General features: G+C 43.9%; 1 protein-coding gene across 8 annotated transcripts in view; it reads left to right on the top strand.

Annotated features, from left to right (window-relative positions):
- Positions 1–27,523, top strand: part of MAP4K3 (mitogen-activated protein kinase kinase kinase kinase 3) — a 264,180-nt gene that overhangs the window by 143,640 nt on the left and 93,017 nt on the right. For 6 of the 8 annotated variants that reach the window (XM_075596466.1, XM_075596464.1, XM_075596460.1 and 3 more), the window contains exons 5-13: positions 1,124–1,179; positions 7,832–7,879; positions 11,419–11,461; positions 14,488–14,560; positions 15,196–15,327; positions 16,044–16,106; positions 16,208–16,289; positions 18,706–18,816; positions 20,561–20,635. In XM_075596466.1, coding sequence (XP_075452581.1) covers positions 1,124–1,179; positions 7,832–7,879; positions 11,419–11,461; positions 14,488–14,560; positions 15,196–15,327; positions 16,044–16,106; positions 16,208–16,289; positions 18,706–18,816; positions 20,561–20,635 — 683 coding nt within the window. The remainder of the gene's footprint in view (positions 1–1,123; positions 1,180–7,831; positions 7,880–11,418; positions 11,462–14,487; positions 14,561–15,195; positions 15,328–16,043; positions 16,107–16,207; positions 16,290–18,705; positions 18,817–20,560; positions 20,636–27,523) is intronic. The other 2 variants (XM_075596465.1, XM_075596462.1) reach the window with 1 other exon arrangement.

The raw sequence follows: 27,523 nt of genomic DNA, 5'->3' as shown, positions 1-27,523 counted from the left end.
CACTGCTGCATGGGGAGCTGCCGGGTCACTGCTGCATGGGGTGCCGCCGGGTCGCTGCTGCATGGGGTGCCGCCGGGTCGCTGCTGCATGGGGTGCCGCCGGGTCACTACAGCATGGGGTGCTGCCGGATCGCTGCTGCATGGGGTGCTGTCGGGTCGCTGCTGCATGGTGTGCTGCCGGGTCACTGCTGCATGGGGTGCTGCCTGGTCACTGCTGCATGGGGTGCTGCCGGGTCACTGCTGCATGGGGAGCTGCCGGGTCACTGCTGCAGGGGGTGCCACCGGGTCGCTGCTGCATGGGGTGCCGCCGGGTCGCTGCTGCATGGGGTGCCGCCGGGTCGCTGCTGCATGGGGTGCCGCCGGATCGCTGCTGCATGGGGTGCCGCCGGGTCGCTGCTGCATGGGGTGCCGCAGGGTCGCTGCTGCAGGGGGTGCCGCCGGGTCGCTGCTGCATGGGGTGCCGCAGGGTCGCTGCTGCAGGGGGTTCCGCCAGGTTGCTGGTGCATGGGGTGCCGCCGGGTTGCTGCTGCATGGGGTGCCGCCGGGTTGCTGGTGCATGGGGTGCTGTCGGGTTGCTGCTGCATGGGGTGCTGTCGGATCGCTGCTGCATGGGGTGCTGTCGGGTTGCTGCTGCATGGGGTGCTGTCGGATCGCTGCTGCATGGGGTGCTGTCGGATCGCTGCTGCATGGGGTGCTGTCGGATCGCTGCTGCATGGGGTGCCGCCACCGGAACAGAGACTGTTGAAACAGCTCCTCCCCACCCCCGTTGGCTGCGGAAGCCTTTAGGGGTGCCTGCTGAACCCCAGTACCAGTGGCAACTTAGTGCAGTGTAACATACCTTTCCTCATACAGCGCAAATAAATGTGCGTGCTGATCTGCATATAACCCAGTGTGTTACACATGTTATATTTCAATTGATGCTGTTACCTGACCAATACATGGAGCAATTACTGCCCCAGCAATCTGAGGTTCATTTCATTTTTACGAGTATTTTCCATTAGCGTTTTATATTTTGCATGAATGAAATAATACCAACCGCAAAGCAATCAACCCCAGAACCTGGGTTTTACTTAATCAGTCGTTTGTGTCTAATGAAAATGAAATGATTCTTGTTTTTCTCTCAGTGACCGGGCCTCTCTCAGAACAGCAGATTGCATATGTTTCCAGGGAAACGCTGCAGGTACTTCAGCTGTCAATTTTCTCCTGTGTTGCGCGAGTCAAATTGTAACGTTGGAGGCTGAGCCGTCCCTAGGATTCCGTCTCAGGAGCACACGGTGTTTAACGGCAATGTCCCCAGGGCAAATTGCAGCATGTCGTCACTTGAAGAGGCAGTGTAACCTGGCCTTGCAGCCCACTCGTGGCCTTATGTACTATGCGGACTCTCTTTAAAGGTGTAATCCACGATACTCAATGTAAAATGGCTTTTATTGTAATATTTGCCTGACAACGGAGTGTTCATGCGCTTTGCTATTTTTTCTTTTTATCCCTCCCCCTGTTCTGTGCTTTAAACGACCCAGCGTCCCCGGGATAGCAGCTTATTAATTATAGTTTTATGTTGGATGGCATTTTCTCTGATTTTGAATATTTGCTTCCAATTTATAAATATACATATGCAAAAAACATGTCTACTATGTATGTATGCATGTATGTCTTTATTTATATAGCGCCATTCATGTACATAGCGCCTCACAGCAGTAATACACGTGACAATCATATAAATAACTAATCATATAAATAACACATAAAGGGAGAAGTGCTTCAGACAAAAGGAAAAGGCGTCCCTGCTCCGAAGAGCTTACAATTTAATTGGTTGGTAGGAAGAATGTACTGAAACAGTAGGAGGGCGTACTGGTAAGGGCGTCTGCAAAGGGCCAAGCTTTATGCATGCGGTGTTAATTATTAGCCATGGAGCTACTCATATGCTTCCTTAAGCAGGTGTGTTTTGAGGTGGGTCTTAAAGGTGGATAGAGAGGGTACTAGTCGGGTACTGAGGGGAAGGGCATTCCAGAGGTGTGGGGCAGTCAGTGAGAAAGGTTTAAGGCGGGAGAGGGCTTTAGATACAAAGGGGGTAGAGAGAAGACATCCTTGAGCAGAATGAGTTGGGATGGTGCATAGCGAGAAATTAGGGCTGAGATGTAAGGAGGAGCAGAAGAGTGTAAAGCTTTAAAAGAGAGATGGAGAATTGAGTGCGTGATGCGGGATTTGATAGGAAGCCAGGAGAGGGATTTCAGCAGGGGGACGCTGAAACAGATTTCGAAAATAGTAGAGTGATTCTGGCAGCAGCATTTAGGATAGATTGTAGGGGAGACAGGTGAGAGGCAGGAAGGCCAGACAACGGGGCATTACAGTAGTCGAAACGGGAGAGTGATGGTCTGTGTCAGAGTTTTTGCAGTCGAGCAACAGAAGAACGGGCGTATCTTAGTAATATTGTGGAGGAAAAAGGGACAGGTTTTCGATACATTTTGAATGTGAGGGGAGAATGTGAGAGAGGAGTTGAGTGGGACCCCTAGGCAGCGTGCTTGGTCAACTGGATGAATGATCGTAGTTCCAACAGTAATGTGAAAGGAGATCGTAGGGACAGGTTTGGGAGGAAGTATGGGGAGCTCTGTGTTTTCCATTTTAAGTTTAAGTCAGTGGATCGCCATCCAGGATGATATCGCAGAGAGACATTCAGAAACTTTGGTCTGTACAGCAGGTGTAAGGTCGGGTAGAAAAGTAAATGTGTGTGTCATCAGCATAGAGGTGATATTTGAACCCAAGAGATGTGATTAGGTCACCTAGAAAAAGTGTGTACAGAGAAAAGAGAAGAGGTCCCAGGACAGAGCCCTGCGATACCCCCACAGACAGATCGATAGAGGAGGAGGTGTTTGCAAAAGCGACACTGAACGTATGATGGGAGAGGTAAGAGGAGATCCAAGATAGAGCTTTGTTACGAATGCCAAGAGTATGGAGTATGTAAAGAAGAAGAGGGTGGTCCACGGTGTCAAATGCTGCAGAGAGGTCGAGTAATATGAGCAGAGTGTAATGACCTCTGTCTTTGGCAGCATTAAATATATAAAAACAAACATATATATACATATATAGATGCTACAAATCACTATGAAAAACGAGGAAATCCCTATGCTACAAATTACTATGAAAATGTAAACAAGATTTACTCTGTCATCGAATTTTTGGAGCAAGGCAAAAAAAACCAGCATGTTAAATACTTTTAATAGTATTTCTGACTATAATTTCTTTTTGGATAGACTTTCACTTTCAGGTCCTTCAACTTTGGAGGAAAGTCCACAGTGTGTGTCTGTGTTAAAGTAAAATCGACACAATTCTAATAATACTTATTTATCCGGTGCTGCTATTCAATACTTAATACAAAACCCAACAAACTCCTAAACCAAGATACGGGGAAGTGAGGGAGACTGGAACAAGGTCAGCTTGATCGGTGCAATGGGTCTCAAATCCAGGATCCCGTTTTATGCACGTGCTTAAACAGAAAGACTTCTTCACTTGGAGATGATTTCCATAGGCTGATCGAATAGGCTTCACAAATGATTCTGTAGACATGTTCTGTAGACTCATACTGCAGGCATAGTATTCATGTATACTTGCTGTTAACGCAGCTGCATCCTGAAATCCATGTGCATATGTGAAATCACGGTGCCTGTACACTGACACTGGCACGCTGTTATATCCAGAAAGCTTGGTTAGCTTTCATATCCAGCCTTCTGCATGCTTTAAAAATGAACAATTTATATTAAAAAGTAATTCAAGGTTCTGCGTACATCAGATAAAGGTAAAACAGGCATGTTAAACTGTAACTATGACAGTTGTTACCACTCAGGTATCAGGACACAGGAGAAGGCTGCAGCGGATCACCCAATGTCAGGAATCTGCAGTCATATCAGCCTGTGCTTTCATCTGCTGGGCTCTTTAGAAGCGGAGGGTTCCCTTTAGGCTTCCACGTAATCCAGGTAGATAAGTCCCAAGCTCCGTTTAGGAGTAGCTGGTGGAGGGACAGTCTCACCGATCAGGGTCAGCTCTGCCTCCCACGCCAGCTTCACTTAACCAGCAAAGTGATATAATACTAAGGGTACTAGTAGATCAATAAAAGTATAATTCCAACTAGTTTTGTAGCAACTATAAAGACCACTTCACCTTTATAATTGCTACGAAACTAGTTGGAATTATACTTTTATTGATCTACTAGTAACCTTAGTATTCTATCACTTTGCTGGTTAAGTGAAGCTGGCGTGGGAGGCAGAGCTGACCCTGATCGGTGAGACTGTCCCTCCACCAGCTACTCCTAAACGGAGCTTGGGACTTATCTACCTGGATTACGTTGAAGCCTAAGGCCTCGGCCATGTTAACTGCTTGCTGACAGAAGCGTGCTGAGGCGTGCTCCCGCTCAGCACTGAGCCCCTACAGTCGCAATTAGAGCGGCTTTAGTAGGGGCTCACCTGCGCTTCCGCGAGCTTGCGGAAGCGCAGGTCTTAAGGGAATTTAAAATTCCCCCGCTTGCCGGCGCGACAGGCCAGTCACGTGAGCGGTTCGCCCAATGAGGGCGAACCAGCTCCGTGACGTCACTGGCCCGCCCCCGGCCAGTGACGCGCCCGCCCCCTGACGGCCCGCTGACAGCGCATGCGGTAAGCAACCGCAAGGCCAGGGAAAGCACCCGCTTTCCCTGAGCCTCAGCGAGCAAGCAGGGAGCATGGACTCAGCCTAAAGGGAACCCTCCGCTTCTAAAGAGCCCAGCAGATGAAAGCACAGCCTGATGTGACTGCAGATTCCTGACATTGGGTGATCCGCTGCAGCCTTCTCCTGTGTCCTGATACCTGAGTGGTAACAACTGTCATAGTTACAGTTACATGCCTGTTTTACCTTTATCTGATGTACGCAGAACCTTGAATTACTTTTTAATATAAATTGTTCATTCTTACTTCACCACGAGCGTTGTGCGCTGTTTTGTGTTTTGTTTTGTCTAGATTCAGGGTCTTGGACCACCCTATCACAGCAGCAGACGCTCCTTATTGGTAACCTAGTTACTTATACTCACTCGGGTATTAAGTGGTTAATGCACTTTATTTCAATTCACTCTGTTTATTCATTATAGTTGCGCACTTGTACTGTGTTTTTCTCCTGCATGCTTTACCTTGAGTTACAAGCTGCACCACACCCAACGCTTCACAACAGAGCCCAATTTGAGTAAGGAAAATTTTCAACACGTTTAGTTATTTGTTAAAGAAAGGGAATGATGTAGGTGCACGTAAAGGTGTATTCCACGAGGCAACATATGATGGAGGGAGATAAGGGGAAGAGATTCTAGAATATGGACTATCTTTAGGTAGTGTTCGTTTGGATTTTCACATTTTAATGCCTTCATGTTGTAGTTGAACATTTTGCGGGGCTCCAAAAATGCGTCTCAAATCCAATGTGCTTCTCAAGCATGAAGATAAAGCACATGCGAGATGAGCTGTCCTTTGCACAACCTGCATTATTCCCGTTGCCTTCGGTAAAATATAAGTGTTCTTTTGGTGTGTGTGCGTAGCAACTAGAACTTACTCTCTACTGCTTTGTAATTCAGCTCAAGCCTCTTCAAGCAGCATGGGGATAAAAACACTTAGAGCAAAATAAGCTAGTGTAGTTTCTCACTGAGCACTGCTTGAGCCTTTGGTATTCACCACATGACATAATCAATATGCTTCAGCAGATTCCTGGGAAGGACACTCCTTTGGTAATTGTTTAATCTTCCACCCATGTATTGTATTGTGCAAGGCTGTCATTTTGATCCTGGGATGAACTAGATCTATTGTAGCTTGTCAGGTATTCTCCTCTTCATACTTCCAAGCAGGCACAAGCGAAACTGAGTCTGTGAGACAACGAGACGTCATGCGTACAGATTCACAGAGCTCTGTTAAATCGGGGCTCATAACGTGACATTACCTAAAACAGGAACGAGCATTATTTCCCCTGAGTTAACATGGTATCCTCAAAGCTGAATGTCTGAACTACATCTCTTGAGCATAGACACGTTATTGTAGCATAACATTGCTTTATCCTCCAATAATGTGACGTTAAGTACATCTTAGTTATTCCTATCCAGAACCAGGAATAGGTCCTTAGCTCGAGTTCGGAATGAGAGGAGAGGGAGCTAAGGCGATATCTGTTAAATCCTGCCTTATTGTGGTGTTACACCAATCCAGACCCCGGGAAAGGTCTTGAAGGTCTGGATGGGAGGTACGCCAGATTTAGGTATGCCTTAACCCAGGGTACGCAAACTTCCTGCACTGTGCTCCCCCTGCATGTGGTTCCCTGTGTCACGCCACCCCCACCCCCCCCCCAACCCCACCTCTAATGTAGCGTCATGTGACGTGCGGTGTCATTTGATGCTGCGTTGCCTTGGAGAGGCGTGGACTGAAGCCGGGTAAGTGACTTACGGCCTTTGTAGCCGCCGCCACCACCCCCCCCCCCCAAAGTGTTGCGCCCCCCCAGTTTGCGCACCCCTGCCTTAACTAATATACCTTTTAGTTCCAAGCCTTAACCTGAACCGAATTTTTGGAATTTGCAATGTTATTTTGTTTTAAAATACGCTTGTAATCTGAACATGGCGTGAAGTTTGGTTAATACCATGTTAGGTGATTTAACAGATTGTACTTTTGGTCTGGGCCTTAGTTCCTAGAGAGCTCTCATGCCCCAACTCCTATGTAAAACACATGCATGTTGAGATTAATTTCTATGGACTGGCAAAGAATCCAGCTCCTTCTAGAATCCGTGCTACAGAGGAGTCCATAATTTCTTCCTGTACTAGGTCTCAGCCCATTTGCGCTTTGCGCGCCAACCTCATCCTCCGCAAAATAATAACGGGTTTAACTTTTTCCTTTCCCCATCTTGTCTCTCCCAATGTTCTCCATCTTCCCCCCACTCCTCTTTCTCTCTCACCAAAGCATCTCTTTCATTTAATACCTTATGGCGTCATCAACTCTTTCCGCCTCTCTCTCCTCCAACATTCGCATTCTTGCTTGTTCCTCACATGTGAACTGAGACACTCTTTCTTTCTTCGTCTGCTTTCTGTCTAAACTTTGTAGCTATCTGGCTCTCCATATCTGCCACCAGGCTATGTGCATTATGATGTCACCAATGAGCTATATCTCGCAGAAGAGAGGACAAAACTTTTTTTTATAATATAATAAAACCATCATTAGAGTTATGCTCGTGTGAAACTAATACTGAGAATTTTCTTTCCTGTTAAAATATTGGTCATTTTTTTTCTTGTGTTGCTCATGGTGAATAAACATTTATTTATGTTTCCATTATGTAAAGGAGCAGTTGCTCATACAGTGTATTTTTTGGTCAAAACACCCCCTTTGTTTCTGTTTCTATAGGAAGCGAGGGTCTCTGGAGCTGAACTGTGCTAATTTCAGCTCTGGCCCTGTTTCCCTGGATACTAACCAGGGAAGTTGCCACCGGTACACTCCCCTACAGGGGAAACAAAATGGAGGTTTAAATGTCCTGCATTACATGGGACAATAGGGAGCCACGAGGCTCACGTCACTCGCGGGGGATTTAAACCTCTTTGAAGTACCAAAGGCACATTCTTCAGTAACTATCTCGGGAAGCAGGGGGTCTCCGGAGCTGAAATGAATGCAGTTCAGCAATGAAGACCCCCTGCTACCTGTACATGAAAAAAGGGGGCATGGGGGGCTGGGGGAGTGAGGCGAGGGTTCTGCTGCTTTAAAGTGGTTTACTTTATATGTTGCATATTAAGATTTCTTTTATTTTTCTATATTGTTTAATGTGATTTTTGATGGATGTATATTTATTTCTTTTTTTTACTGCAGGGATTGTTTTATCTACACAGTAAAGGAAAAATGCACAGAGACATAAAGGTAAGGGGCCTCGCTTATAACCTTTAACTACAAGTGTCTTCTCTCTTGGTCAGCGCAATTCACAGTAGATTTTACACTCCCTACCCAGAAGCATTCACAGTAACACGTTACAGTGTTACACATGAACTCCAGCTATGATATAGCTGGTCTGACTGTGCAGCAGGAATACGTGTTAAAGAGCACAAATGTAAATACATCCAAATGTTTCGTTCAAGATACATGAGGGCAAGTTGAGAGCCAGGAATATACTGTACATGGGTACACTTGACGCACAGCCAGAGCACATAATGATTAGGACTAATAGGGCTAACCACTATATGTGTTTTTTTAAATAAATCAGTTCTGTACTATGTACAGTACTTGTAGCATTTTTTTAAACCACTCAAAGGCATTTTAATGTATTATAATGTAACAAGCATGTGTTATTTTTATAGCAACCATTTAGAAAGTCACATCCCCTTCCTCTTCTGAAACAGGCTCTGGCACACCCCTTTTTGAGCCCTGCCCTCTCTCTAGCAGTGCACCCATTGTATCTAGTGATTGGCTGGCCACATGATCTTCCCCACAGAACTTTGCATCTTTGGTCCTCTTCTGCTGCACTAACAGCCATTTAGTGAACCCCAGAGCCGAATCTTCGCCGATTGATCGGCAACTTAGCTAATTACCTACCATTGTGTGGATTGTACTGATGCACATATTAAAGGAGGGAAAGATAAAAAAAAAAATTCAAAACAGCTGCTTGGATTGCTGCTTTAATGGAGAACCAGACTCACCATGGATATACAACAGCTAATAACTTAATATGACTCATTTAATGAAGCTCTAACTTTTGAATGTCTTAATTCCATCCGCAATAGAGACCCAAGTCCCAATGCTACATTCAATATGACAAATTATTTCGTTAAATACCATCTGTTTTTTCTTCCTATAAGTAAGGCTCATTTAGTTGAATCCTTTGTGCCAAAGCATTTGAAGCCTGCAACCCACGTCACGGTAATCCCTCTTTAGCAGGCCCTACACTACCTGTAAATGTTTTCTCCACCTCTCTCCTGGAGGAAGAAATCTCTCAATAGACTGGTCCTTCACATGTGTATACCATGACCTACTAATTAAAAGTGGGATAGATGAGCTTAAAACTAACCTCTGTCCCAGACATCCCAATAATTGTTTCCAATTTGCATTTAAAAGATACACACAGTCCCTGCCAGCTCAAAACCCAAACCGACGACATTATGTATATTTGTGTCAATGGGAGTGCTACTGGGTTTGGGTTTTGAGCTTGCTGGGCCGGTATGTGTCTTGATTCCATCCAGCCTGAATGTTTCCACAGTAATTCATCTTGTGATATGAGCACTCATTTCTTTTTCACTTTCCCATATACAGCCATGCGCCACAAATGTCTCATTTCAAGGAACAAGCCCAAGATATTTGATTAGTATTTGAGTTTACAGCCGTTTTAACCCTGCAGCCAAATTGTCGACTTGAGATGCAAAGCAGCAACCTAATACAATTGAGTAAAACATACAGTGTATTAAAGAAATGTACACGTAAAAAATGACACAATGGCCCATTTTCATGAGCTTAATGAATCACTCATGGCCAGGGTGCTGCCTGTTATTGATTGCACATTCACAGATACATACTGTACTGTAGGTCATTTAACCCACATACTCAGTGACTTCACACCCCAAATTCACTGGGATCGTGGAAATAATGAAGGCCTTTTATTTATATGTTTCCACCTCTGTTCTGATCTGGGTATAAGTAGGTGGGGCTTCGGCTTCCTTCTTAAGGCTGCGCTTATAGTGCCGGCGAGAGTGACGCAACGTCGAAACAAATGCACTGCTGCCGTTGCGTGCGCTTATAGTTAGCGCGGAGCGATGGCTTGGTCGTGATCGCTGGAAGTCATCTCAATTTCATTTTTCCAGCGAACGTAGCCTGACGTCGCCGGCACTATAAGCGTAGCCTTAGGCAGCCCATTCAATTAATGTGCAACATATTTATAGCTGGTGAGAGGGAAGACCTTTTATAGCTCCAATGCATTGGAAGTTGGCATTATCAGTGTGTAGATAATTAGTAATGGCTGCACGTTGTCTATACACAAGACAGCAAAATAGAGGGCCATATACTAAGCAACTTACCTAAAATATGTCAGATGGGCAGTCGAAGTTCAGCTCTGCGTCTTGGGAAAGAGACCCATATCAAATGGTGACTCAAAGGTACAATTATTACAGGATCAAACTGATAATTGAGCCTCCAGTGAATAGTAGAATTTCAACTGTTAATGCACAATATTATTATTGGACGATAGTTGATACATACAGAAGATCCCATTACTTGTGTCTCTTGGGGGTAAGTTAGCTAATGCAATGTTGCTTCTTAGAATGACTCACTAGGAGATGCATATTGAGCAAACTGTACGAATGCCTGCGAATGATTAAATGCTCCAGTTTACAGCATTGTGGCTCCAATCTGGTAATCTAGATGATGCACGCAGAATTAAGATAAATTATGGGAAGAATAACAAAAATTAATGCATACCTTGCTACATATAGCACAGAGTATAGTAGGACCAAATTTGGTTATATTACCGTTTGGGAATCCATATGTCACTTTTTGGTACGTAATGCCAGCTTTAAGGTATGACTTCAGGTTTGGATGAATGCGTTAAGCTGTTTCAGTGCCATAGTATCCAGCCCGGCAGAACATTGAATGAAAGGGGTTACATGGCCACTTGCAGTGCTGGGGTTTACGAAATAATGTTGAATAATTTATGAATTCAGTAGTAGCTATGTTGTCCTTAAAATGCTATATAATGTCTGATCCATGTCTGCTAAATCCCAGGTATTTGAGCTGGCAAGCATTATATAGCGTCAGCACTTTTAGTGCTTCAGACAAAGTATGTCACGCTGCACTGCTGCAACCACATCTGCAAGGCAGCGGTTAATGAGTGCAAATAAATCCAATATTTTCAATTAAGCCACGTCAAATAGTTATTTATTTAATACATAACGCCGGCCTGCTTTGCCCACTGCAGCATTATTATTTTTTTATTCCATTTTCATTTGACAGGTTTTTAATCTTAATCACAAATCCAAATTATCGCCTTCTCACGAGGCCACGTAAATATTGTGTTCTTCGACGAAGCATAATTACTCTCGCGGCATCCAGTCCAGCGCTGCCGACAGTCACTTTGACATGTCCAAATACAACGGTTTCCTCCAGATCGTGATACAAGGATGATGCCAGTGCATTGAAGCAGAATGAATGAGAGAGAAGGATATTGGTTTTTGGATGGAATTGGAAGTGAAAGAATAAGGGCAATAAGCTTGTAAGCGTTTGCATGTCCTGATTTGATTAATAGGTGTGAAAGGGCATGTTGAGAGTTGATAGACCAGGTCATGATGTATCCATGAATGTCAAAGTAACACTACTAATAGCCCCTGACGGGAGGTGGATCTGTGCCTAAGAATACATTGGGAAAGCTTTAGAGAATCAATGAAGCATTGTGAGTTAACGTGATGCTGTCTTCATTTTAGGGAGCAAACATCCTTTTAACAGATAACGGGAATGTGAAACTAGGTAAGTACTTGTATGCAAAACGGCTGGGACTTTGTCCTGTAATGGAGGTTAAAGAATACCTATTTATATTGTGACATAGAGCGAGCATACAGTAGTTCATTTTTTAAAAATAAGTTGTATTAGCCATTTTTGTCTTGGAGAAGGCTATATTCATAGCAGGAGAAACCTTTTAATGGGATAAGTATCGAAAATGTGCAGAGATGTTGTAACTATAACTTCCCTAGATGCCACCTTCAGATATTAAGAATATGTTGTTGTCTGAGGTTGACAATAGAGAAAAAGGTGCAAGCGCAAATAACACTACTTAAACGTGCAACGTTAACAAATGAACATAAAGTTCAAAGTGAATGGTGACAGAAACAAAAAACTGATCCTGTCCTTGGTAGAAAGTGCAGCTCCCAAACAGGACTCAAACCCAGTCCAGAGCGAGTCGTGGCAGAAAAATCAGGGCGCAAATGTCATCCAGGGACATAAATAACAATAGTGCGACACAGTATGCAGAATCTGAAACAGAATCGGGTCATTCTTTGGATGTTAAACTCACGCGCTCCACGTGACAATCAGGCAGTGGGGTTATATAGAGTTACCAACTCAGAAGGACATCAAGGTTGTTTCTTCGGTCCCCAGTTTACTCCTCTCTTGCTCAGAGGGGGGCGGGGGCGGTAAGAGTTTTAAAGTCCATGTGCAGACTGCTCTCCACAGCGGTCCAGGGTTTTCCTGGGTCAGAGACACTAGTCCCCATGTGATCTCTCCAGCGGTCCTGGGTCTTCCTGGGTCACACAACCCTAATGTTGATACATAACTGTGTAGGTGGACATGACCTGTACTTGTGCCACACAAATAGCATTCAGCCCATTATTTGTAGATTGGTTTGAACATTTGTATACATCTCGTAACCCTCGTTATTTGTATGAATGACTTTGTGGTTTGTTATGCAGCGGAAGATATCTTGCATGTTTACCACGCTCTTTTGAGACTACGAAAGTCAGACCTTTAGTCTGCAAACAAGACATTTCATGTCGGTGCCATAAAAGATGCCTCAGCCTGCGAATGAATCCCATCGAGAGATGTGTCGCTTTGTGACAGTTCTCGTTATTTCTTTTAAAAATGAGCAAATTCAGGAAATGGTGCAGTGAAGGTTACAGTATCTGTTGATTAGTACATCTCAATATGAGCTCTTCCCGTTTTATTTAGTTGGGATCACGGTGCTCTCGAAGTAAGATATATTCTGTTGGTCATTTCTGCCCAAGTTGCATGTGTTAGGTACATTTTTTGACCGCCCTAATGTCCAAATTTGTGAACTTTCACAGAGGTTTTTACCCCTCTTTTATTGCGGGAACCCCATGTTACTAGATGAAACATTGAACCAGTTTAACCTGGCATAAAATGAAATGTTTCAGTGCTGTAGGAAATACATCCTTTTGGTGGCATGATGCATGCATGGGTATAGTAGCAGAACCCCGTTTTGCTTCCAACGTTGTGTAATGAAATTGGCGTAGCTCATGTATGCAGAGTAAAGTTCATTAGCACAATGAAACAAACCAATTGACGGAGCAGTCAGTGGAGACGGTGAGCAGATTATTGCACGTTTCTGTACATTGCAATCCTCTAGCACTGAACATGACTGGCGGTATGCAGAGTTAGGAGAAGTGGCGAATGAAAGTTTAGATAGGGTGACCAGATGTTCCAGTTAAGCCGGGACAGTCCCGTTTTTTTGGGGCTTTGTCCCAACTTTTCCGGGTGCTGGCCCAGTTTTTGGATCTCCCTGGCGAGCGCCGACTGCGCATGTGTGACATTTTGTCCCGGTTTGTGCCGGGACAGATATTGTCACCCTAAATTTAAACCGCAGCATATTTGTATATTTCTGAATTTCTTTGGGGCTTTTTCTTTACTCCGTGGTCTACAAATCTAAAGTAATATTTTACGCATAGAATAATAACTGTTACTAACGGGGAATTACCAGGGCTGGTTTTACAATTTGCCCACCCATAGGCACTTACATTTTTGCCTCCTTAGCCGCCTCCTCTTGCAGTGTCCCAACGTCACGTGGTGACACGTTTCCGTGACAACGGGACATCATGTGATGTCACGTTGTCATAGCAATGCTTCTTCACGTGATGTCTCTGCGTCATTTGACGCTGCAGGAGGAGGAGAGCGACACTGCGGGAGGAGGTAAGAGACCCCCACTCCCCATGTGATGCTCCACAGGCTTCAGTTTAGAGCTCTAGAAAAACATAGAAGTTGTTCTTCGAGAATCACAGTTCTCCATGTGTTGCTTGTCCGTGATAAATTGATCTTTATTTTGGAGAGGGTGTGTGCAAAGCATAGGAAGGTGAATCGATAACATTACAGCACGGAGCTGATGTATCACAGCGGTGAATTGATGCTCTTGCAGGTTATAATCGATGATGTTAGTTTATAATCAATCACGTAAAGCAATGGCATTATTGCTCAGGCGTTGTTATGGATGTGTTACTGATATGTTTGTGTCTGCAGCAGTTTTTCTTGTATCCATGTACTGTATTTAAGTTTTAAACGCACGGGAGCTAGAACTGGTATAATGGGGAACAGTAGTGTGTTTTTTCAAATGGGTCTTCACTAATACCCATGTAAAGAGGGATTTGGTGATACACGAACTAGGGAATATGTTCCCATAATGTAATTTAAACATGTCATTTTCTGTCCTAAATAATTGGTCTACTTTACCAGGCTAGTGTTGTATCTTGGATATTAACCATTTTGCCACAACTGGGGTCTATGCCCCTCTGGCAGTTAAAATCTTTAACTTAAGGATAAACATTATTTGAGCGTATGCAATTGAGGTATGTGTATATATATATACATACCTCAATTGCATACGCTCAAATAATGTGCATATATATATATATATATATACATGTGTGTGTATATATATATATATATATATATATATATATATATATATATAAAAATCCTACTTTGTTTCCCAGGTTGTTAGAAACATGCTATATACTCCGTGTACTAAAATACTAAACATTTGTTTTCAGCTGACTTTGGAGTGTCTGCTCAGATAACGGCCACCATTGCGAAACGGAAGTCTTTCATTGGAACGCCATACTGGTAACGTGGTCTTCAAAACTGTCCTTTCATCTTCCCAACTGTGCTGCTAGGACATGGAACATCCTGCAGTCTGTATACAGCTGTATCTGAAGAGACTCGTGAAAAAATGTACTACTGGTTGTTTTTCAGCACAAAGGTGTCTGTGTATTAGGGGGACTGTACTACCCACTTCATCCCTGGAGGAGGCTCCAGCGCAGAAGGGATTAAATGCATGAAGTGATGTATTTCTTAATTGTCTTGTTTGGCATCTGCATCACATGTAAGAAACTCTAAGCCTTTGTATCACTGTCCATGGGTGAGGTTTACCTCCAGGTTTAAGGTTGTTACAGAGGTTTTATTGATGCACTAGAGACACTGCAAAGCATAGAATGCTGAAATCGATGGAACCCATTGTAGTATCTGCCTGTTACAATAATGCTATTATTCCATGTGACTACTGCTTACATTTCTCACTCTAGCATGCAGGAGGGTGTGAGAGCAAAGTAACGCGGTGCATTAACTGTCCGACATTACTCTCTGAGTCCGTACGTGGTCCCCTCTCGTGCCCCTTCGCAGCACGCGTGTCAGTGACGTGACCGTAAACATTAGCAAGGTTGGAAATAGTGACTTCTATTTGGAAATGGTTCTTTGTTTAGGATGGCACCGGAAGTGGCAGCCGTCGAAAGGAAAGGAGGATATAACCAGTTGTGTGATATCTGGGCAGTTGGAATAACCTCCATAGAGCTCGCTGAACTTCAACCCCCTATGTTTGACTTGCATCCGATGAGGTAAGTGTCAGTATCAGGCAGAAATACTTAAACTGGCCACACAGAGTGTCTGCAGTGCCTTAACACATGATCTCTGTATCTCTGTATGGATGTCTTTATTTATATAGCGCACACAGCTGTACTCAGCGCTTCACAAAAGAGACAGTACAGGCAATTGGAATACAATAAGTGCAATAAACTAAGTCAGACAATAGGAAAGGAAATCCCTGCCCCGGAGAGCTTACAATCTAAGTGGTATGCTGGGAGAGTTACGGAGACAGCAGGTGAGGGAATCTGTGCAGTAGATGGCAGTGCTTGGCCTCAATGGTTGGTAGCAGTGACTGTGGGTGTGGGACAGTAGTTGTGAGTGCAGGCTATTGGGATGCTTTATTTAAGAGGCGAGTTTTAAGGTTTGATTTAAAGTGGGGAGAGAGGGTGCTTGGCGTATACTGAGTGGGAGGGAGGGCCACAGGTAAGGAGCAGTGAGGGAAAAAGGTTTACGGCGAGAGTGAGAAGTAGAGGTGAAAGGGGTGGAAAGGAGACGGTTATGGGTAGAGCACAGGAGACAAGAAGGGGCATAACAAGAGATCAAGGCTAATATGTAGGAATGAGCAGTTGCACAGAGAGCCTTACAGGTATGAGCAATTATGGATGTAAACAGCTGTTTGTACATGCAATGGTCACTGTGTATTGCATGAATCTTTTTCTTTTCTCACTTGTAACTTGTCACTTTTCAGGGCCTTGTTTCTAATGACGAAAAGCAACTTTCAGCCTCCCAAGTTAAAAGACAAAATGAAATGGTAAGCAACTGGGCTACTCCGTTAATGGCTCTGTTTTTTTCTCATGCGTTTATTTCCATTTATAGCACTGTTCATTTTGTTTTCTTCATTTTTCATTGAAGGTCAAATAGTTTTCATCATTTTGTCAAAATGGCACTCACAAAAAATCCTAAGAAAAGGCCCACAGCTGAAAAAGTGTTACAGGTAACGTATTATTGTGTGTGGTTTTTTTTATCTTAAGTTTCTTGCCCACTACAATACCCATGAACTTGCTTGCTCACATGCCTTTTCATCTCGTACGTTGTATGTTCTATTAGGGAACACTCTAGCTTGTTATTAGCCAAGCCAACCTTCGAGTTGAAAAGCCACTGATTGAATTACCTGTGCTGAAGCAGGCATATCCTGAAAACCTGACCTGTTGGTGGCCCTTGAGGACTGGAGTTGCCATCCCCTGTCATAGTAGTTGGCTGGTACCATTAATGCTTCTTTAGTGGAGGTTAGAATGAGACCCCTTGTCGGAAGGAAGCCTGGGTTAGACCTCGGTTGGGGAATCTTCATTGACATTTTTCACAGGTTTGGGAATTTTTCACTTTCCGTGGTTGTAACTTTCTCCGTCACTTGTTTGACTCCTCTTCTTTCCCGCTGTTTGTGCTATTTTTTGTTATCTTGATTCTGTTGATTATTGTAAACTACTAAATGATACGATAGACTTCCCCCTTTCATCACTGTCATGCTTGGGTTTTCCTAAACGTATGCAGCATTACCAGTATGCCTCTGCATGGTTTCTTAGAACTTCTCTGGTTGTCTCTCTACTAAATGAAACCGAAGATAGGCTCCATAAACTCCTATTTTAAACGATGTTAAATGGATGTGCGACTCAGAGTGATGGATACAGACAATTTGTCTGTGCTGATCATGTGAGATTTATCAACTGCCTTCAGTATTATCAATCATAACTTACACGGCAGTGCAAATGTGTATAATGGGCTACATTCTTTATCTGCTGGGGAAAGAAGGATTAGCACACAGCCCAATACAGTCTTGTACAGTAAGCACCCATCATCGCTTGAGCTGTAAATGCTGGGATTCTGTGCATGGACATGCAAATGGGCTCGTCTCTTTTCAGGGTGTTCTGTAAAGCTTAGCGCTGGTACATCTGGCAGCTTGTATAGAAGAATACTGAGGCTTGCCTTGGATGGCTTCTAATCATCACAAACAACTTTCACATGATTTATCAAGGAAGTTCTTCTTGCATTACCACTTCTGTGTAGAATGTTCATTGATTTGCTGCCATCTAGATACATATAGCTGTATAGTGACGTGAAGTACGAGTAGCAATGTCTGCAATAATAATGAATAATAATTGTATAACAAGACATGTTTGGGATTGATACAAGCTTCATGCATAGGCGCCCAGAGTGGTCAGCTTCATATTTAACTTGGGGATATTCCTTCACAACAAATGAACACAGTAACCTCATGATAAATATGGCAACCTCCTGTCCACCTTTTACAGATGTGAATTGGTCAAGGATAACACCATGCGTTAGTATCTTTTGATTTGTACTTGGGTTGGTCTCGAGCTGTAAGATGCTTGTATTTACTGCATACTATATCTATCAAGCAACTGCGGAGGTGCATCCTGTTGTATCATGGGGACAAGAGAGACTTGTTCAGTAGATGATCCAACTTGAAGTTGTATATCTCATACTGTATACAAAGCTCTCTTTTACTATGGTTTAGTTCTGCTATGTGTGTAAACAATAGCTAATATATGCTGAGGTCTATGTCATCTATTGTTACGCTTATATTAGGATATTTGACAAAGGCTTCTCACTTGAAGGTGTCTGGTGGAAGAAGATGGTGTCACAACTGAGCTTTTTCAAGAGCAACTTTTCTCACTACGAAACACTAACTTTCCATGTTTCTATTTCGCCCTTAGAGGTAGATTTCCTAAAGTACTGTATGAAAGTCATTATTGCCCAATTACGGCCATTTCCTTGAACAGCCACGGGCAGATGATAATGGTAATCGTTCTTTAGTGAACAGCCTTTAGTTGATCAGGTGAAGAATGTTTTCCAAAAATATGTGTTTTGCTGCCATCTATTAATCCACTGATTGGGGATTTCATGTTACCATATTATAAACCACTTTACTTGGGAAAGGCCAGCAGGCCGAAACGTTGTACTCTATGGCACAATAAATGATCTTTTTGGATTCAAATCCGTGTGCCCTTGTCCATCAATCATATTGAATACATTGGACGAAATGCAGGTCTTCCCTGGGACTAAGGAGCACCGGTAAAAGTATCACTACTTATTGTTGTTTTTTTGTTGGTGTGCAGCAAATACCCATCACTTTTACCATATTATAAGCAACAGGCTCTTGATGCATCCCATGCAAACAAGATAAAGTGAAATAATATCGTATACTCCAATAGCTCATGAGTTTCGCATGACACATTACTCAAATAAGAAAGTTCCCCATCAATAAAATGATGTTCTTCTTGGCACTTCCTTAAATATTTACATTGGGTTGTAGTAGTTTTGGAATAGAAAATAGGTTTCAGAGTCCCCTTGTTCTGACGTAACTTATTTTTCTTCTTTCTTGCTTTTTGTAGCATCCGTTCGTTACGCAGCCATTAAACCGTACACTTGCTATAGAATTGTTGGACAAGGTGAATAATCCTGACCACTCGAGTTACCATGACTTCGATGAAGATGACCCGGAGGTAAGAACAATTCTCACGCGCAATGAAAAGTGATCGAAAATATATCATGACGGTACTTCAGTACGTCTTGATTACTCCCTAGTCATGTGCCTGTTGGTTATCTGGCAGGAGATTCAGTTGGGTGAATATGCTAATTTAACACTTGCCTTTGGACACTGTTGGTCACTAGTTACAGTATTTATATATCTCATTTACAACCAGTAATATTCCATACAACACCACCTGGCGCTGGAAGACCACCATTCAATTGGGCTATAGGTTGTCCTCTGGCTTCGGATGGGGTTTTGTGGCATAGCACCGCTTAGTAGAGATGTACAAATTATTAGAAGACATTCGACTTCGAATTTGCTTCTTAAAAAAAATAAATAATAATAAATGAACTAAACATGCGCATGAAATATTTGTACTTTGGGGCCCCCCTATAAAGGTGAGAAAGTCTGCATTAAGGACCATTTGTGTGCACATTTACAATGAAATAACATAAATTGAAAATAGAATATACATTTTAACATTCCACGATATAATGATACAAATTGCCAATATCGAGGTCGAATACTCGACCGCGAGTCAAATTTTGGCAAAAACACTGCGAAGAATTTGCAGATTTAATTTTCTCACATTTGCCCATCTCTACCGGTTAGCAAATATGGGCCCTAATCTCTGGTGTTTTTTATATTTTGGGGGTTCTCTCCAATTAAAACTTTCAATTGACTTATTCATCAGATCGAGGTCATTTACCAACTTTTTGGCGAACAATGTTAAGTGAATGTAGTACTTTTAATGACTCGGATGTAAACAACAAAAAAAATCCCTTTATAAAGTTTACAAATTCAAATGCTTATGCTGGTCTTTAGCTAAATGTAATTTGTGTCACCAGGTGGCAACTTCTGGTTCAGTCCACCCAAAGTGTGTTCATGACTTTGTCCTCAGGAGTCTCCTCAACGTGTTGTACCTGGTATGCTGGTGAATCACATCTCCAGTATGTTCATGAAGCCCGGCCAGTGCCGGCTTTGATATCAGACTTGCCTTTGGCCCAGCATGGAATAGCACATGAAGGCACTTATCCGTGTCCAGTCACTTCACTGCATTTGCTTGAGGCGACTGTAGCACCATTAATGTGTTGCAGGCCCCTGCAGACATCAAACATGAGCGCCTTTGCATTCGCCTTCACACTTTCCCCCACACTTTGCATTGCCTTCATGTCAGCATCACCCCTTTTAGATCAAGAGGACGAGACAGGGCCGTGTTAACCATGGTATTATTTAAGCTCAATACTTATGTTTGCCAATAATTCTTAGAAATTAGTTCATTGTCTATCGAGTGCATCCTTTGAGTTTTAGAGCCAATATTTTACAAAGATAACGCATTGACTTTTGCACTAAGGTTACACTCTTGCTCTATCTTCTTTGATCAATTACTTGTATACTGTTTTTTGTATAAAACTCATGATGCTGTATTTGAGTACATTGAGGTAGTTCATAACATACGAATGACTCACGATTTCGTGTACTCTTGTTGTTTACTATCGATGCCTACACGTTTTGGGAATGCTCTGCATTGTTTATTGCTGTTACAAATAATGTCATTACAAAATGCAGCATGTCAAAATGTATATAATGTGAATTATAACTTTGGTCAGGAGCAGGTGGGTCACTGTTGAAGTCTTATTTCTCATTTTTTTTTTCCCCTTCATTTTTTTTCTATGTTTTTCTGTGCGTTGGTCCCTCTTTTTATTTCCTAATAGTTTAAGTTTTGGGGGATCTTTTCTCCTGCATCTCCTCCTGTGCGTCGGGCCCCTCGTTTTGCTGCCCGTCCTAAGGTACAATTGTTCCTCCCAGCCAGCTGCGTGTATCATCTAACTACTGTATGCCAGCTTTCTAAAACCTACAGTAGCTGAGGCCATTTAATACCGCAGTTCTCCAAAGCTTTCTGCTGACAAGTGGGGTCAATGTGCTCATCCCATCCCAAGTTCCCATAGTCCCATCTCCTCTCTAAGTGACCGCATCATTGCTTTCATTGTTGATTTGAAATACAGTACTAACATTTTGATTGCATTCTAACCCAGTTTGACGGATTTCTGGAAAACATGACCAGTTTTCTCCTGAGCAGAACCGCACTAGAAAGAATAGATGTATAGAATTGTTATATAACATTGTATATCTATTCTCATTTAAAACAAAAAGTCAATGTGACTGTTTTGGCCTATACCAGGCAATAGTAATATGGTTGCTTTACCAGGCTTAGCTCTGTGAGACGCCCAAGTTCTGCTCTTGCTTGGGTGGTGATATGGCTGCACGTCAATAAATAACAGGCGTGTCTCTGACAGGGGTGGGCAACCGCAGTCCTCAAGGGCCACAGACAGGCCAGGTTTTCAGAATATCCCAGCTTTAGCACAGTGGCTCAGTTTTTCGAGTGAGCCACCGGTTGAGCCACCTGTGCTGAAGCAGGGATATCCTTAAAACATGCCTTGAGAACTGGAGTTTCCCGCCCGTGCTCTGTGGTGTGAAACGTTCTTGTTATTGGTTGGCTGGGATGCCAGGACATCTCTGGAGCCTTATAATTGGGAATCCAGGAGACCCCTGGAATAAAATATTCTAAAAAATCGACATTCTTTTTTTTGTTTTGTTTGTTTGCGGGGGGCCAGGCGGGTGTTGCTGCCTTAAGCAGACAGGTGCTGTAGGCTTCACCTTGAACAACATAAACCTAAATATTCGTATCCAACTCTGTTATTTAATGGTGTTCTAGAAATACAGCGCCTGTATACATAGCACCTGCGGCACAATGTCTTAGCGATATAGATTAGAATTGCAATAAAGTGACCACACTTAGCCATGTAACATCTTTTCCACCACTTCAACCGCTATTTCACAAAGTAAAATATGTATATCCGCTTGAATTCCTTTTCATGTCATTCCCATCATTTATCTCTTTGTGAAAGTAGGAAGCATTTTGTTTCTGTTGTGTTCAAATGTAGCTTTCCAAAATGTTTTTCTCAAGCTGTCACTTTGTATGTTATTTTTATTTAACTGTATAATAACTGGGCCCCGGCCCACTGCATCGTAGGAAGCACTGCAGCATTATTTTCTCGAGTTGGGTATGCACTGTATCGACGCATTTCGCAGCTTGAAACGCGGGAGGTGCTGTGTTTTCTGGCCTGAACGTGTGAAACAGACATAGATTGTTACATGGCTTTCACTTTATTGTAACGCAACTATAATTAGGAATTCCGTTTCTCAGTGTTTATTTATTATCATTAAATCTGGGATTTAAAACAAATAGGCCATTCTTAACACTCATAATAATCAGAGCTTATTAGTGTTAAGAATGGGAGGGGGGAAAATGGACACATTTGAAGTTGCCGTTTATCGGTGTACTTTTTTTGGGGGGGGGGGGGGGTTCCATACTCCCCCGTGATGCCTTTGTCTCTTACCTGTGGACGGGGCGCCACAAGAGATGGGATTTAATAGGAAAGGATGCTTCGTTTCCGGGGCTTATTGGTTTTGACCGAAAGTGCAAGATGATCAGTCGGTGTTTGCTGGTTAAAGCCAGAATCCCTACCTATAATGGAGCAGACCACCCCCTTTACCCCTTAAGGATGAGAAGCAGGGGGTCCCTGGAGCTAAACTGCTTTCGTTTAAGCTCCGGGGACCCCTAGTTCTCGATATATTAACCGGGGAAAAGAACTCTTTAAAAAAAAAAAAAAAAAACAGGATATACTTGAAAACGAGACGTAACTCTTACTGTATTATTTCGTAGTAAAACATTTTATAAATAAAATACTAATAATTAAACGAGCAGGGGGGGTGCTCCTCTAAATTAGCTTGTACTGCACCTTTACTGTAGTTACTCATTGCATCTCTCATTGTATTAGGAACACATTGTCATCCTGATCATCATTATATTGGCTTTGTTCTGGTTCAGCGCAGTGTCGCTGCCTGTGTGACTCACGGGCGTTTGGTTTCCAGAGTTGACACACACTACTGCTGCATGGCAGAAAGAAGCGATGTAACCCATTAGATGCCGAATTCATTTTGGAGTAAGAGCTGCAGTTGTGTTTGGAATTTTTTACATTTTTATTGCTCGGACACTGCTTTAAGTAGATGAATCCCCCCCCCCCCACCCCCTCCCTCCCATTTACTAAATTGTAGCTGCAAATCTGCCTTTCTAAGCAGAAAGCCAGTGGGACCTGTGTGCCCTGGCCTGTCTTCTGGGCAGTTCATTCACAGAGCACATTGGCATGTGGGAAAATGTTTATAGAGCCTCATAATCGCTTGTAAATCCCGAGCGAGCAGCACAGACGTTTATTCCTGCCATTATTTGCTCGTGCCACGTTTGATGCCACTTTCTTCCTACATTGAACGTTACATTTCACACAACAATTGGACAGTACAAAAAGGCATCACCTTTTGTAAAGTGTACTGGTTAAAGTTCCTCCAAGGTATGGGTTAACCTACGGGTTCTCGACTTCAGTCCTCAAGACCCCGCCTCCACCCAACAGGTCAGGTTGGAAGGATATCCCTGCTTCAGCACAGGTGGCTCCCTGCTTCAGCACAGCCACTGATTGAGCCACCCGTGCTGAACGGGGATATCCTTAAAACCTGCCGTGTTGGGGGGGGGGGGGGGGGGGGTCTTGAGGCTGGAGTTGAAAGCCTCTGGGTTAACCATTGAACCTGAGATTCCTTCTCTCCCCAAACCATTTCACGTTACAATGATGCGACTGCTGAGTTCGTAGGATAACATTATCTTCTGGTTGCAGCTCAGCCTTAATTTATAAGGAAGGGTTTGAAAGTGCCGCGTTTGTGATGCCCCGAGGCAGCTCCGTATGAAACTCTTACGCAAGAGCGACAAACCGAGGGGAATGGAAATCAGGATAGGAAGAAATGAGCAATTTAGCAGCGTGCAGCTATGGAATGTAATCCGTGTGCGCGCGTGTACAAGAAATGTAATCCGTGTGCGCGTGTGTACAAGGAATGTGATCCGTGTGCGCGCGTGTACAAGAAATGTAATCCGTGTGCGCGTGTGTACAAGGAATGTGATCCGTGTGCGCGCTTGTACAAGAAATGTAATCCATGTGCGCGCGTGTACTAGGAATGTGGTCCGTGTGCGCGCTTGTACAAGGAATGTAATCCGTGTGCGCGCTTTTAAAAGGAATGGAATCCGTGTGCGCGCTTGTACAAGGAATGTAATCCGTGTGCGCGCTTTTAAAAGGAATGTAATCTGTGTGCGCGCGTGTACAAGGAATGTAATCCGTGTGCGCGCTTTTAAAAGGAATGTAATCTGTGTGCGCGCGTGTACAAGGAATGTAATCCGTGTGCGCGCTTTTAAAAGGAATGTAATCTGTGTGCGCGCGTGTACAAGGAATGTAATCCGTGTGCGCACTTGTACAAGGGATGTAATCCGTGTGCGCACTTGTACAAGGGATGTAATACGTGTGCGCGCTTGTACAAGGAATGTAATCCGTGTGCGCGTGTGTACAAGGAATGTAATCCGTGTGCGCGCTTGTACAAGGAATGTGATCCGTGTGCGCGCTTTTAAAAGGAATGTAATCTGTGTGCGCGCGTGTACAAGGAATGTAATCCGTGTTCGCGCTTGTACAAGGGATGTAATACGTGTGCGCGCTTTTAAAAGGAATGTAATCCGTGTGCGCGCGTGTACAAGGGATGTAATACGTGTGCGCGCTTGTACAAGGAATGTAATCCGTGTGCGCGCTTTTAAAAGGAATGTAATCTGTGTGCGCGCGTGTACAAGGAATGTAATCCGTGTGCGCGCTTTTAAAAGGAATGTAATCCGTGTGCGCGCGTGTACAAGGAATGTAATCCGTGTGCGCGCTTTTAAAAGGAATGTAATCTGTGTGCGCGCGTGTACAAGGAATGTAATCCGTGTTCGCGCTTGTACAAGGGATGTAATACGTGTGCGCGCTTTTAAAAGGAATGTAATCCGTGTGCGCGCGTGTACAAGGGATGTAATACGTGTGCGCGCTTGTACAAGGAATGTAATCCGTGTGCGCGCTTTTAAAAGGAATGTAATCCGTGTGCGCGCGTGTACAAGGAATGTAATCCGTGTGCGCGCTTTTAAAAGGAATGTAATCTGTGTGCGCGCGTGTACAAGGGATGTAATACGTGTGCGCGCTTGTACAAGGAATGTAATCCGTGTGCGCGCTTGTACAAGGAATGTAATCCGTGTGCGCGTGTGTACAAGGAATGTAATCCGTGTGCGCACTTGTACAAGGAATGTAATCCGTGTGCGCGCTTTTAAAAGGAATGTAATCTGTGTGCGCGCGTGTACAAGGAATGTAATCCGTGTTCGCGCTTGTACAAGGAATGTAATCCGTGTGCGCGCTTTTAAAAGGAATGTAATCTGTGTGCGCGCGTGTACAAGGAATGTAATCCGTGTTCGCGCTTGTACAAGGAATGTAATCCGTGTTCGCGCTTGTACAAGGAATGTAATCCGTGTGCGCGCGTGTACAAGGAATGTAATCTGTGTGCGCGCGTGTACAAGGAATGTAATCCGTGTGCGCGCTTGTACAAGAAATGTAATCCATGTGCGCGCGTGTACTAGGAATGTGGTCCGTGTGCGCGCTTGTACAAGGAATGTAATCCGTGTGCGCGCTTTTAAAAGGAATGGAATCCGTGTGCGCGCTTGTACAAGGAATGTAATCCGTGTGCGCGCTTTTAAAAGGAATGTAATCTGTGTGCGCGCGTGTACAAGGAATGTAATCCGTGTGCGCGCTTTTAAAAGGAATGTAATCTGTGTGCGCGCGTGTACAAGGAATGTAATCCGTGTGCGCGCTTTTAAAAGGAATGTAATCTGTGTGCGCGCGTGTACAAGGAATGTAATCCGTGTGCGCACTTGTACAAGGGATGTAATCCGTGTGCGCACTTGTACAAGGGATGTAATACGTGTGCGCGCTTGTACAAGGAATGTAATCCGTGTGCGCGTGTGTACAAGGAATGTAATCCGTGTGCGCGCTTGTACAAGGAATGTGATCCGTGTGCGCGCTTTTAAAAGGAATGTAATCTGTGTGCGCGCGTGTACAAGGAATGTAATCCGTGTTCGCGCTTGTACAAGGGATGTAATACGTGTGCGCGCTTTTAAAAGGAATGTAATCCGTGTGCGCGCGTGTACAAGGGATGTAATACGTGTGCGCGCTTGTACAAGGAATGTAATCCGTGTGCGCGCTTTTAAAAGGAATGTAATCTGTGTGCGCGCGTGTACAAGGAATGTAATCCGTGTGCGCGCTTTTAAAAGGAATGTAATCCGTGTGCGCGCGTGTACAAGGAATGTAATCCGTGTGCGCGCTTTTAAAAGGAATGTAATCTGTGTGCGCGCGTGTACAAGGAATGTAATCCGTGTTCGCGCTTGTACAAGGGATGTAATACGTGTGCGCGCTTTTAAAAGGAATGTAATCCGTGTGCGCGCGTGTACAAGGGATGTAATACGTGTGCGCGCTTGTACAAGGAATGTAATCCGTGTGCGCGCTTTTAAAAGGAATGTAATCCGTGTGCGCGCGTGTACAAGGAATGTAATCCGTGTGCGCGCTTTTAAAAGGAATGTAATCTGTGTGCGCGCGTGTACAAGGGATGTAATACGTGTGCGCGCTTGTACAAGGAATGTAATCCGTGTGCGCGCTTGTACAAGGAATGTAATCCGTGTGCGCGTGTGCACAAGGAATGTAATCCGTGTGCGCACTTGTACAAGGAATGTAATCCGTGTGCGCGCTTTTAAAAGGAATGTAATCTGTGTGCGCGCGTGTACAAGGAATGTAATCCGTGTTCGCGCTTGTACAAGGAATGTAATCCGTGTGCGCGCTTTTAAAAGGAATGTAATCTGTGTGCGCGCGTGTACAAGGAATGTAATCCGTGTTCGCGCTTGTACAAGGAATGTAATCCGTGTTCGCGCTTGTACAAGGAATGTAATCCGTGTGCGCGCGTGTACAAGGAATGTAATCTGTGTGCGCGCGTGTACAAGGAATGTAATCCGTGTTCGCGCTTGTACAAGGAATGTAATCCATGTGCGCGCTTATACAAGGAATGTAATTCATGTGCGCGCTTGTACAAGGGATGTAAAGTGTGTATCTGATTATTCGTTCTAAACATGTTCTTGCCAGGTGTTAGCTGACGCACACGGGCTCTGTTTGCTATTCGCATGCAAGAGACGCTGAGTGTGGGTAGAATAACCTTCGTCCATCCTCCTCTGGTGGGATTGTACTAAATACCACGTAAATTAGAAGTTATGTTTTACATGCACATAGTTATATACCGGTTTTGCCTGATTATAAAGCGACAGTTTTTTTAATAAAGTTGCGTTGAAAAGTACAAACTCGCCTTATAATCGGGACCCGCACACTTTGTGAACCAATCAGCAGTTGGATGTAGGAGGGTAAAACAGGAAGCTCCACCTTGGGGCTTGAAGCAGCTCTGTTGTTTGTGGCAGGAAGCTCAAAACCAAAAGAGAGAGAGACACAGAGACACAGAGACGACAGACACACACACACACACACACACACACACACACAGAGGGACGACACAGACAGACAGAGATGACACACACACACAGAGATACAGAGACAACAGACAACAGACAGACGACAGAGATACACACACACACACACACACACAGATGACAGAGAAACACAGACGACAGAGACACACACATAGACATATACACACACACACACAAAGAGACATACACACACACACAGAGATGA

The sequence above is a fragment of the Ascaphus truei genome, chromosome 4, assembly GCF_040206685.1.
Source record: "Ascaphus truei isolate aAscTru1 chromosome 4, aAscTru1.hap1, whole genome shotgun sequence".
Classification (NCBI taxonomy): Eukaryota; Metazoa; Chordata; class Amphibia; order Anura; family Ascaphidae; genus Ascaphus; species Ascaphus truei.
The sequence above is the reverse complement of the archived record's forward strand: the minus strand, read 5'-3'. Positions and strand labels throughout refer to the sequence as shown.